The sequence below is a fragment of the Conger conger genome, chromosome 4 (genome assembly GCF_963514075.1).
Source record: "Conger conger chromosome 4, fConCon1.1, whole genome shotgun sequence".
Taxonomy (NCBI): Eukaryota; Metazoa; Chordata; class Actinopteri; order Anguilliformes; family Congridae; genus Conger; species Conger conger.
Window position 1 is genome coordinate 27,307,485 of NC_083763.1, and position 13,016 is coordinate 27,320,500.

The 13,016-nt window shown below is 39.5% G+C and overlaps 1 protein-coding gene across 2 annotated transcripts in view; it reads left to right on the top strand.

Annotated features, from left to right (window-relative positions):
* impact (impact RWD domain protein) overlaps nt 1-13,016 on the top strand; it is a 58,585-nt gene that overhangs the window by 1,554 nt on the left and 44,015 nt on the right. For both annotated transcript variants that reach the window (XM_061239939.1, XM_061239938.1), the window contains exons 4-5: nt 777-839; nt 2,221-2,306. In XM_061239939.1, coding sequence (XP_061095923.1) covers nt 777-839; nt 2,221-2,306 — 149 coding nt within the window. The remainder of the gene's footprint in view (nt 1-776; nt 840-2,220; nt 2,307-13,016) is intronic.

Below are 13,016 nucleotides of genomic sequence, written 5' to 3' on the forward strand. Positions count from 1 at the left end.
CTCTTTCATCTGGTTTTGTGTATTACATTGATGTGATCTTGTAACTTCATTAAAGTCTTGGCTTGAAGGATACATTGTGTGGTTTTTTAGACCATAAAACTGGTCATAACTGTGAAGTCTTGTTCATCTCACTTGGAAGTTTACAAAAGAAAGCACAAGCAGGAGGAAAAACTATGTGTTGCTGGGGAGTGAAATGTTTTGATTGCTTCGTACAAGTCAATCATGATAAGGCTCACAAAGGCTCTCTCAACACTATTCCTTTGTTCGCTTCAAAGCTGATATGCACACTGTAAGGGTGCTTATAAAACATCACTAAATTAAACTGCCATCACATGAAAGGCCATTAAACAATGACTGCCTCCTTTTTGACGAGTAGTCATTTTTTTCTTTCCATTTCATCTAATCTGTGCTATTGACCACCCTGACTTCTGTTTGATTGGTGTGTTCAATTCCTTCCACTTAACAAAGACTGCGACTTGCAACTCTGTGTTTGTGGCGAAGATACTAAATAGCATGTTTGGCACCACCTCCAAATTGTCCTTTTTGGCTCATATCAGGTGAATTGTGTGGGCATTCCATTATGCACAACATGTATGCATCCATTATACCATTGTCTATGGGAGAAAGGTTAGACGAGCATGTGTGTGAATGTAATTCAGTGATGGACTATAGGGCAGAATAAAGCAAGGTTGTCATATATATCAAAGCACACATTGCTTACAATCATTGCTTTCAATTTTTTTTTTTATATACAATTGCATTTTCTCCCCCTCCAGTGCTGCATGGCTAAGAGGATCAGGGAGAACAGAGCTATCCAACAGCCTTGAGGAGATATATGTGTAAGTTTATCATCTAACATAGTAAGTCATGCAGTTGTATTATGTGCCTAGCTATGCTTTTGTCTGTTCTTGTGAAAATGGCTTTACAAGTTAACATATTGTAACATGCATTCTGTAGTTCATCTTTAGGCCCTGACTATGGTATAAGCACATTGTTATGATGTGGGTATGCAGGGTTACCATTAGCATTTTTATTTGTTCTGCCCAGTCAGCTGTTACAAATGTTACAAATCTACATACCCAAACTACATTTACACTTACTTGCGCAGGGCAAGGTTAAACTGTGACATTAAAAGCATAAAAAAATGCGGAAAGCCTCTGTAATAACCTTTAACTTATTATTTATCATTATAGGTTTCTTCAGATATTTAAACGCATTGAACAAAAAAACCCCATTAGATTAAGGATTTGATTTTGGAGTTGAATCTACCGCAAACAATAAATCATTATTCATGTTAATGGTAATAGCTGATAACTAGACCTGAAAATGCCTAGCACACACTAATTTTGTGTGTTTCCAAAGGTGATCGAAAAACTAGGCACTGAGAGCTCTTTTTTAAGGAGGAAATTAAACACACCAGAGCAATTACAAACACCTGCAAAGCCATGTGTCCCAAACTTTATGGGGGACTATGTATAAACACCACTGTAATTTCTACAAAATGTATAGAAATAATTTTTTTATTTATTAAAATGAATAAAATCTGAGAATGTGCACTTTAACCGCATGTTAATTGTGTGATTCTAAATCTAAAATTGCAGACATAATGGGTCTTTGTCCCAAACGTTATGGAGGGCACTCTGGCTCATCAGATATTCTGTAGTGATGGCCATGTTGATACAGATTAAACAGCCATGTCTATTCTCATGAAATGTCGTACTATTTTGGCAATCTGTGTGCTCTGGGGATGAATTTCTAACAAATAACTGAGCTGTGGTGACATCTGTTTATTTACAGATATAGTACATAGCAGGAGGTGGCTGAAAGTGCATAAAAAGTTTTAATCATGAACATTCTACATTTGGCCATTTGATGAGGTCTCCTTATAGTGTATGCTGTTTTATTCCACTGCATTGATCAGACCAGGGTCAAATTTGTAATTGTTTTGGATTCAAATACTCTTCTACACTTTGCTGAGCTTGTCTGGTGTATTGGAACCAATGAAATACTCACAAAAAGGGCAAACCACACCTTCTGGCCCTCTTGGTTTGCTCAGTTGCACCAGGCAGGATTAACTGAGCACAGAAAAGTATTTAAATCCTAAACATTTACGTATTTGATCCAGGTCTGGCATTGATACAAGTTTACTCCTCGGTACTACGATTATTGATTCAATTCAGCAGACTGGCTAAGAGTGCTCTCCTTTCCTCTTCCCACCAGACAGAACACTGGTGAAAGCATCCTGTATCTATGGATAGAGAGGATCCGTGAGTTCCTCCTGGAGAAGTCCCAATCTGCTGACTCGGGTGAGATTTAACGGAATAAATATTCAACGTGACGTTACCTTCAAGTAAAATATTTTTGATTGATGCCCAGTGGGAGGGTGACCTAGAGCCTCTCTCATATTTTACCTTCCTTATCTTCAAAGGATGAACAGGAGCATAGTTACATTACATGGCATGTTATTTAGCTGTCACTTTTATCCATAGCGACTTACAGTTAATTAGAGTAAGCAGGGGACAATCCCCCTGGAGCAAGGTGAGGTTAAGGGCATTGCTCAAGGGCCCAACAACTATGTGGATCTTATCATGGCTACACTGGGGATTGAACCTTAACCACTAGGCTATGTCCCATGCTCTGGGTGCCAGGATACTTGTACTTATTGCCGCATAGGAAAGGTCTCCAGGATTTTCCTCATTCCATCATGTTTTTCCTGCATCTGCTATGCATGAGTATTTATTCTCCAGCTCTGTAACTGGAGAACTTGGCTGGCAAACTGCAGAGTGAAAAATACAAAATTTGCTGAAGGAGAGAATGCCATGATGCAGCATATTTAGGAATATGATTTGCTATTCCAAGAAATTAATTAATCAGAAATAAAATTGGTTGAATATTCGCATAGGCTTCTCTTGAGACTTATGTATGTAAGCAAATGCATGTCCATCAATTTAACAGGACTTTAACAGGGGTCGAGACTTGTCAAGACTTGACTTGACTTAAGTTGAACTTACAACATCAGATCTACGTTACAGAAATGTCTTTCTTACCATCCGGTCCTCTGGTGCAATTTCTAACTATAGTTTTTTTTCTTTCCTATTAAAGAATACATGCTTCCTTTGTGTATTACAACATTACTTTCATCTCACACTAGATGGCAGTATTTCATTAAAATATGGTAAAATGTAAATTCATTCACCTGTTGTTTGCACATTTCACACAAATTATGATCTGAGAAGGCCTCTAGAATGTAAGTATTCTTCCCTAAAGAACTCTGGCTTATGTGGTACTACAGTACAGCAATAGGCATTAGCATTCTTTTGAAAGGTTAATGTTATTGATGCATTGGTGTGCTTTTCTGAAACACACATTCTGACAGCATGGATACTGTATGCCATTGTAATTTCGAGTGAACACTGATACTGCGTCTTATTTTCCCTTGTCCTTTGTGTGAAGCCAGAGCAGAACAAAAAGTATCTCTCCTTTCATCATAATGATAATTTAGGCAGAAATACCATGTCTGTGCTTTATTGATCTTTCTCCTGGGCCTTTGATATAAATGGGTCAGTGGCTAATAAGACCATTTGTTTATGGGTCCTACATTTCTGACAACAGAAAATAATGCCATACAGTAAATATGAATTCAATTGGGAGTGATATTAGCTATCGATCTGAAGACTGGCAATAAAAAACTCAACACTTGCAGTATAACCGATATCAAATCTGCAATTAACATGAACCCCTTAATGCAAGCCCCCTAGTGGCCATAATAACTGCATACTGAGATTGCTCAGACATTCAGCGATCCACTAAACAAACTATGAGTAGGGATGTCGAATGTTCACCCCGCAGTGTAAACACAATGGGTGTTTCAGTCAGATATAAAACTGAATCTACTTCTGGGCTCACTTTAAAAGGTCATGTAAGAAGGAACTGTATAAAAATAAAATATATTAAACTATAGTGCACTGGCAGTTCAGCCATGTTACTTTTTTCTTTAGAAACCAGTAATTTGAATTTGAAAGCTAATTTGACTGTGAGAGCGTGAGTGTCCGCACTTGATGCAGCAGTGAAGAGAATGGGGCCATTATATAAATCTAACCGCATTGAAGGCATTAATGTACATTTCATTATGAGACAAAAAATAATTGTGAAGATACATTTAGATATTCATTTAAATAAAAAGAATGAATTTTAATAATAAAAATATGTTAAGCTTTATTTATTGCAAAGAGGCCCTCTATGAAAGGTAAACTTAGTTTGAACAAAGGTATTGTTACATGACAAACTTGTCAACAGTGTGGCATACATCGTTTTAGATTTACAATCACTGTTTTTAAAAAAATTATTATTACCACGAAAAGGAGATATGCTCCTTTCGAGTCCAACAACTGCTAGAATACCCCTGCTACCAGTGCTAGTTTCCAGGCTATGTCATGTATGGTATGGCGGCCTGTAGCGTAGTGGTTAAGGTACATGACTGGGACACGCAAGGTCGGTGGTTTGATCCCCGGTGTAGCCACAATAAGATCCGTATAGCCGCTGGGTCCTTGAGCAAGGCCCTTAACCCTGCATTGCTCCAATGTCTCCTGCTTAGTCTAATAAACTATACGTCGCTCTGGAAATTCAAATGCCATTAATGTAATGTAATGTTTTCGGGTGGCTGGGTCAAGTATGAACAAGAAGATTATTATCCTGCTGATCTTCACCAAGATCTTGTCTACAGTATAGTATAAAATATTTCAGTTGAGCAAATTGGTGTTTTTTTTTAAATTACGGTGAAAAGGGCACTATGTGCCTTATTGATTCTCTTGTTATGAATTTACTGCATTGGAATTCTGAAGCCATGGGGCCACAGAAGGTGTTTTGGGAGTTCATATATTTAATGAAATTTCACATTTCGTAACAATATGTATGCGCAAATGCATACCGTATATTCATTTTACTCTACTGATACCATTAAATATTGATTTGTGTTGTTGAAGAATATAACCCCATCCTGAAAATCATGCAGATGTTGATGTGTTTCCATGTTTTTATTACAAGGAAGATGACAGGCAAATTTTTAAAATAATATTAATGCGAACAAATGTTATTTTCTGGCTAGCAATGTAGGTGTTGCTATTTGATTATATTGCAGCCTTTATGACATTATGCATGAATGATATATGTCATATTCTGTTTGCTGAAAAATCGGCAAAGCCAGTTTGACTTCCCTATCTATATGCAGTCACTTTCCAAATTTTTCTCTGGCTTTTGGAAGTTTTTACTAATTTTGCCAATATTTACGCATGGTGAAAACAACCATCTCACCATGCTCACGTGAATTTGTGGAGTGCGTCAGAATTAGTGGAAACATGACCTCTGGGAACATGGCAAAGGCGTACCTATTCTTGCTTGCAACATTTGCAGTAAATTATTTGGATTGTGTCGTATTTCTGATATTGTTATATATTCTAATGATGCTAGGCATTGTATTGGGGCCTCTGTATTGTAGGCAGCTGTTAGAAAGTCTATGGGGCACTGAAGGCGTACCCTGGGCAGTGTTGGAAAACATACTGGCTGCTTTATTAGAATTCATACCACTCACAGTGAGTGCTTTTCAATAGGATTGCTGTATTGCCAGCAATTCACATACTGTTGTGTAAGTCATAGGTGGTGCAGTCATGTAATGTGTTTGAGGCTTCTGTTTACCTAGAAACTAGAACATTTTTATGAAGGTGGAATATTATGTTTTTGAAATGTTATTGTTCATCGTGTGGGGTATACTTCTATCTAATGTGCATACATGGCTATACAGTACTTGTCCCTTAGGGCATGTACAGTACTCATTCGGATATACTGTACTACATGCTGATATGTGCTAGATGAATGTTAAATTTCCCTTGGAGTGATCATAAATTTGACATTTTGTAAAATGTCATTCCATCCCCATGTAACAAATGCTTACACACTTCAGAGTACAGAAAAATGTGCAAGAGTTAATGATTAAATGTTTAGGCTTGTGTTTCACAGTGTGCCTCAATGCTTTTGATTTCCAGTGTGATATAAATGTTTTAATCTTAAGATATCAAACTATCATAGAAATGTACAATAATAATAAAAGAAAATGCAGTCCAGACACAAAGCTATTTATTTTCAGACAGGTTTTTAGACCCCTCGATCTCTTAGCCCCTATACTGAAGAAAAATGATCTCACTCGAAAAGGATTTGAAAGTGTGTTCCATGAGTCAAGGCAGTTGATTAGTAGACATGAAAAAGGCATACATCAATTTTTCTGCATTCTGTAATGATAAAACTGATTGCAGCAATATTCTGCTAATAAAAGAAAGCCATCCTGGAGATGAACATCAAAAGTGAGACCAGGGTTAATGGTAACACCAAGGTCTTTCACAGTCGCACTTGGTCCAAACAAAGCAATCCTCAAGGTACAAGGGAAGGTTCAATAAATTCCTCAGAATCCTTTTTTTCAATCATCAATAATGTACTGCCTAAGACTCTAGAGAGGGTGCATGCTAAAAGGCATAGTATGCTGGATTTTATATTATATAATATGCACTAACCAAGCTCTTTTTTAGGAAAATTTTTACTTAATCACATGAGTAAGTCGGTGTAATATTCTAATCAGCCAATTGTGTGGCTTCAAAGCAATGCATACAATCATGTAGATACGGGTCATGGGCAAGAAATGTGATTTTTAGTGACTTTGACCCTGGAATGATTGTTGCTGGCAGACAGATCAGAAACTGCTGATCTCCAGGGATTTGAGATGTCTGCTAAAAAAGAACAGCGATAGTGAATTGATGCGTATGTGAGTATGAGTGCTTATGTTATAGAATTGCTTCCTTCCAGGCAGGTTACAGCAGATTGAGATCCACTGGTGTTAGCAGCAGTGGGTAGCATCACCATGAACATTTAACTAAATACAAACACAAGTAATGGTTTTCTTAGCTCATTGCTATCACATGGTAGTCTGCAACGCCCAGAATCAACTCGGTGGGGGTTTACGCGGGCAGGCGTGGACATACACTACCGGTCAAAAGTTTTAGAACACCCCAATTTTTCCAGTTTGTTATTGAAAATTATGCAGTTTAATGTCTCATTGTATTCTGAAATGAAAGCATAGAACAAATAAACAATTGAGGTTAAAAAATAAATCATGGAATCAATTTATAAACCAAAATGTATTCTAAACTTTTGACTCATCAAAGTAGCCACCTTTGGCAGATATAACAGCTGAACACACTCGTGGCATTCTTTCTACAATGGAAATCAAATATTCTGCAGAAAGTTCTTCCCAACTCTGTTGCAGAAGTTCCCATAAATGTGTGGCACTTGTAGGTTGCTTTGCTTTCACTCTTCTGTCCAGTTCATCCCAAACCAGCTCGATGGGGTTTAAGTCTGGAGACTGTGCTGGCCACTCCATGTTTTCAAGCTTTCCATCTTGTTCTTTTTTCCTGAGGTAGTTCTGGCATAGCTTGGACGTATGTTTTGGGTCATTATCTTGCTGTAGGATGAACCCCTGACCAACTAGGCGCATACCAGAGGGTACTGCATGGCGCTGCAGAATGCTGTGGTAGCCGTTTTGGTTCAGGGTGCCTCTCACTCTGTACAAGTCACCGACCCTGGATCGAGAAAAACAGCCCCAGACCATCACGCTTCCTCCTCCATGTTTGACAGTTCATGTCACACACTGAGGAACCATCCGTTCGCCTACTCGACAGTGTACAAAAATCCTGCGTGATGAACCAAAGATTTCAAACTTTGATTCGTCAGTCCATAACACCTTCTTCCAGTCTTCAGTAGTCCATTGGCGGTGTTTCATGGCCCAGGCAAGCCTCTTCTTCTTATTCTGACGTCTTAGCAATGGCTTTCTTGCTGCAACTCGACCGTTCAAACCTGCAAGTCGAAGTCTTCTCTTCACAATTGAAACTGAGACTTGCTTACTACGACCACTATTAAGCTGTGCTTGAAGCTGTTGTCCTGTGAGCCGCCTATCACGCAAGCTGTTGACTCTCAGAAACTTGTCTTCTGATTCTGTTGTGGCTTTGGGTCTGCCAGACCTCTTCCTGTCAGAGTTTCTCCCAGTTTCTGAGTGCCTTTTGATGGTGAAGGAAACTGTACTCACTGACACCTTGACTTTCTTCGCAATTTCTCTGTAGGAAAGCCCTACATTTTTAAGTGTCATGATGGTCTGTCTCTCTTCCATTGCTAATTGCCTTTTTCTCGCCATTTTTATAGTAACACTACTTTCTGCAGTACAATACTGTTCAAATGATGCTCACAAGGGTATGGTACCATAGTGTGTTCCAACACTACTTTTATGCAGACAGAGGGGGTTGTAAGTAATCAAGAAAAGTTGGAACACCTGTAGGAATTGGTAGCACCAACTTTCAAGGCTTGATCAACCTCCATTGCTGCAGAACAGCTTTAAGTTGTTAACCCATTTCTTGTTCCCTGAAAAAGGCCTTTTTGTATAATTCTGAAATGTATATTATTTTTCAGTTTTGGGTAACCTTACCTTTTAACCTCTAGCAGTTCACTACTTACCTTTGTACCATTTCAAGCTATTCATTGGACTTGAATGGCTTGAATTTCAATAAAAAACTGGAAAAATTGGGGTGTTCGAAAACTTTTGACCGGTAGTGTAGGAGTGAAGCGAGGAAAGAAATCGTGTGTAGTATCCTTTTACGAATTCAAATACAGTTCAAGGTTTGGCATACCAATTGTATTAAAAGAAAGATGAACAAAAGACTTGCTACATATTATCGGGGAGGCCAGTTGCATTTTGAGTACTGCCACTCTTGATTCCTGAATTGTAAAAGCAACTGGATGACGTAGAAAATCTCTGAAATGACGGGAAACTGCTAGTTCCTTTATTTATCTTCCCACAATCTTAGGTCTTTGAATTGCGAATACAGACTATCGCCACCTCCTAGTATGGAGAGTCATTTCCGCTTAGGCATGCGCAGAACATCAGCCATCAGCTGTAGCCTTCGCGGCGATCGTCATCCCATCAGAGAATTTTTATAAATTAATTTGCACTAATTTGTTGGTTTCTGCTCTGTGTTAAAAAAAGAAGTGAATCTCTTTGCTTCTTTTCTGTCTGAGCAACGCCTGGCTAGTTAAAAACAATCCATTGCTATGTCTAGACTGCTCTCTCAAAGACTTGAGCGCACTCTCAAAAATCCATTTGGCTTTGTTCTTTTAAATAAGCTGTGTTGACGTGTAACACTTCACCTTATTTTATCAGACGTGGTTAAACTGCCCCTGGCCTAATGGGATTACTCAAACAGGCATTGTGCAGATTGTCTCATGGTGGGGTTTCTCTCTTTAGACTCCTCATCAAGCACTGTTCCTTTGGTGCCTGTGTTTGGCCTTAAAGGGATTCTATTGTGCTTTCCCCAAAGACCCACGATCCTACCTGATGTTTACCATCACAAAAAGGCGATCATGAAAGTTCTGAGCGAATCTATCTTGGGTCAGTGGGATTTGTTTAGTTTGGAAAGAGGTGGAATTGACAAATGGCAAAACCTCATGATAGACGTTTCTCCTGTGAAGTAAATCAAATGCCTTGAATGGAGTATTTTTTAACTACAAGAACTATTCAAGAACTTTTATTCCATGTATGCTTTATGTGTATTGTTGGCAAAGACTCTGGCGGCTCACTGATCACAAATTGGCCAAAATAAATACATTTCACCCACATTAGGAGGGATAAATAAAACATGCAAAGGTGATGCTTTGGCGTGAATGTTGGGGAATGCTGCTTAGAAGAAAACCAGCAGAAATCAAGTGCATCTCACCATATTACTATTTTGAACTGAAATAGGTTTTGGGAAGGAATGAAGGCTGTGGCCTTTCTTTATAGCACTGGAAGAACAATACAGATATGTGTAATTCTCTTCAAATGAGCACGTAGTGGATTTCTTTGTGTGAATTTTTTTTGTCACTTGTTTTGCGCACTGCAGGGTGGTCAAGGAGATGCCTCAGGTGTTTATGAGTGTACAGGAATTCTTCAATAATTTAGAATCATATTTTTACAGTACAGATGTTATGTCAAATAAATAATTTTAAAAACTTGGTTGTACTGCTAGTATATTTGGACCTGCTGTAATGGAACTTAACTTAACAAAACATACTATCATTGAAGCCACACATAACTAATGCTTCTGACCAATTTCAGTTCAGTGTGTGGTTTAACTTAACTTTGTGGTTATTAACTTTTTCTTTTCTTTGCTGATGCACCCTTGCGTTTTGCAAATAGGATGTTATCAAATAACATCTTATTTCGTTGTTTATTTTTTTTTTGGAAGAAAGGACTGCTCCTCTTTGGCCGCTGTTGCTGTTCCATCCCATAGGTAGGGAGACCTACAGAACCTAAGACAACTGTTGCCTCACGCACAGACATGAGCCGAACTACTGTAACTGTGAACCGACTTGGCAAAAGCCTTGATTATCGGGAGCCGAAAAAAGATAAAATGCATCAACCTTGTAACAGGGAAGCAGATCCTCAATATCCTAAAGCCGCGAAGTTAACTAGCGTGGTAGCCTACTGACATTACCAGTGTGGAACCACATGCAATTAGATATAATATTTTATGTGCACTGGGCCACCATATACTGCATATTGGCCCTGTTCACTTTATACATTGGTAAGTCCATCGGTCAGGACCCAGGACAGTGTGAGTGTGAAATAACTGAGGGTTTATGTGCCTCCTCTCTCCTTCATTCTCTCTCCTCCTCTCGCCATGTCGCAGCACAAATAGACATTTGCCAGGTGATATTTTTCCAATCTTCAGCTATCCGGCTTTGGTGAGCCTGTGCCCTCTGTAGCCCTCAGTTTCCAGTTTTTAGCTGACAGGAGCAGAAAGCGGTGTGATCTCCTGCTGCTGTAGCCCATCCATTTCAGGGTTCAACATGTTGTGTGTTCTGAGATGCTCTGCTGCATGCCACTGTTGTAACGCTCGGCTATTCTGTCGCCTTCCTGCCAGCTTGAACCAGTCTAGCCATTCTCCTCTGAACTTTCATTTACAAGGCATTTTCACCACCATTCCCTGTAACTCTAGAGACTGTTATGCATGAGAATCCCGGGAGGTCGGTTTCTGAGACCATCCTGTCTGGCACTAACAATCATTCCAAGCTTAATATCACTTATATCACATTTCTTCTCCATTCTGTTTGGTCTGAACAACAACTGAACCTGTTGACCATGTCTGCATGCATTTATGCACTGAGTTGCTGCCACATGATTGGCTGATTAGATATTTGAATTATAAGTAATAAGTAAAGGTGTACTTATTAAAATGCTCAGTATACACTAGGATCTAGTATTATTTGCAGCCCTTACAGGCAGTGCACAAAAAAACTAAAAAACAATGTAGTTATTGAGAAACTCAAAAATGCCAACGTGATACTCAAAAATACTGTACAACGTCATAAATGTTTCAGTGGAACCCATCAAACATTTAGTACTTGGTGCATCCACCTCTGGCAAGCATTGAGTCTTTTTCTTTAATGCTTGACAAGGTTAAGGATTTTAGTTCCTTCTTGGGATTATGCATATCAACTGCCCTCTTCAGTTCAGTTCAAATGTTTAATTTGGAAAAATGCAAAAATGCTTGTTAACGACAGAGGACAGAGGAGAATGGCCAGACTGGTCGAAGCTGACAGGAAGGTGACAGTAACGCAAATAACTATGTTTTACAGCAGTGGTATGCAGAAGAACATCTTTGAACACACTATGCGTAAAACCTCTAAGTGGATAGGCTACGGCAGCAGAATTTAAAAAAGTGTAATAAATACCTAAGAAAGTGCTCAGTGAGTGTATGCTGGTGTCCTGGAGCCAGGAAGGGCAATAGGAGCAGCCCTCCCTCTCTCTGCTCCTGTATCTGGTGGGCTGAGCATTCAGCACCTCGGGCGTTGCTGTGACCTGGGAGAGCTGCAGGACCATGGACAATGGGAGTGTCACGGGCAGGGCGACAGCTGTAACTGACTGCCTTATCCCAGACCGAAAGAGAGAGCCTTTTTTTGGTTGTTTGTTCATCACAAGCACTCTTTCTGATTCCTTTTTGTTCTGTCTCATTGTTAGGGGCGACATGGCTCAGGCAGTAAGAGCAGTCGTCTGGCAGCTCCCCCGCTCGGGCTGTGTCGAAGTGTCCCTGAGCAAGACACCTAACCCCCAAATGCTCCTGACGAGCTGGTCGGCGCCTTGCATGGCAGCCAATCGCATCAATTGTACAGCGCTTTGGATAAAGGTGCTATATAAATGCCAACCATTTGCCATTTACCATGTTAGTGGTGGCAGTGGTTCTGTTCACATTTTTTTCAATGTTCTCCTTTTGCTTTCCTGAAAGGTGCGAACGATAGTTAACCCTTTTTGTTGAGTTTGTCTTGTCGCAGTGTTCACAGCAGCATTCTGTCTATATATAGAATATATACAGTGCAGTCCGTAAGTATTTGGACAATGACACATTTTTGTTGTTTTGGCTCTGAATTTAGAATAAAACAATGGCTAAATTGCAGACTTACAGCTTTAATTTGAGGGGTTTTATATCCATGTTGGGCGCACAGTGTATGAATTGTTTTTTTTACATAGTCCCCCCAATCTTATGGGACCAAAAGTAATTGCAAAATTGGCTGCTCAAATGTTTCTTGGACAGGTGTGTCGTTTCATCGTTCATGTATAAAACCACTAGCAAAAGGTCTTGAGTTGATTCTAGCAGAGCCATCTGTATTTGTAGTCTGTTATTGGGGTCTCTCAACATGAGGACCAACGTAGTGTCCATGCCAGTATAGCAGGCCATCATTAGGCCACTGGTGCGCTCAGTGGCAATGGAAAACGACTTGGTAGAACAGGGAAGACCAGTGTAGTGGATGACAGATGAATTAATAAATGGTGCAGAAAAATCCTTTTGTAACTGTTCAACAGATCAAGAACACTCTCCAGGATGTAGGTGTAGATGTGTCAAAGACGACCATCAAGAGAAGACTGCCAGAATAACAACAGAGGATTCCCC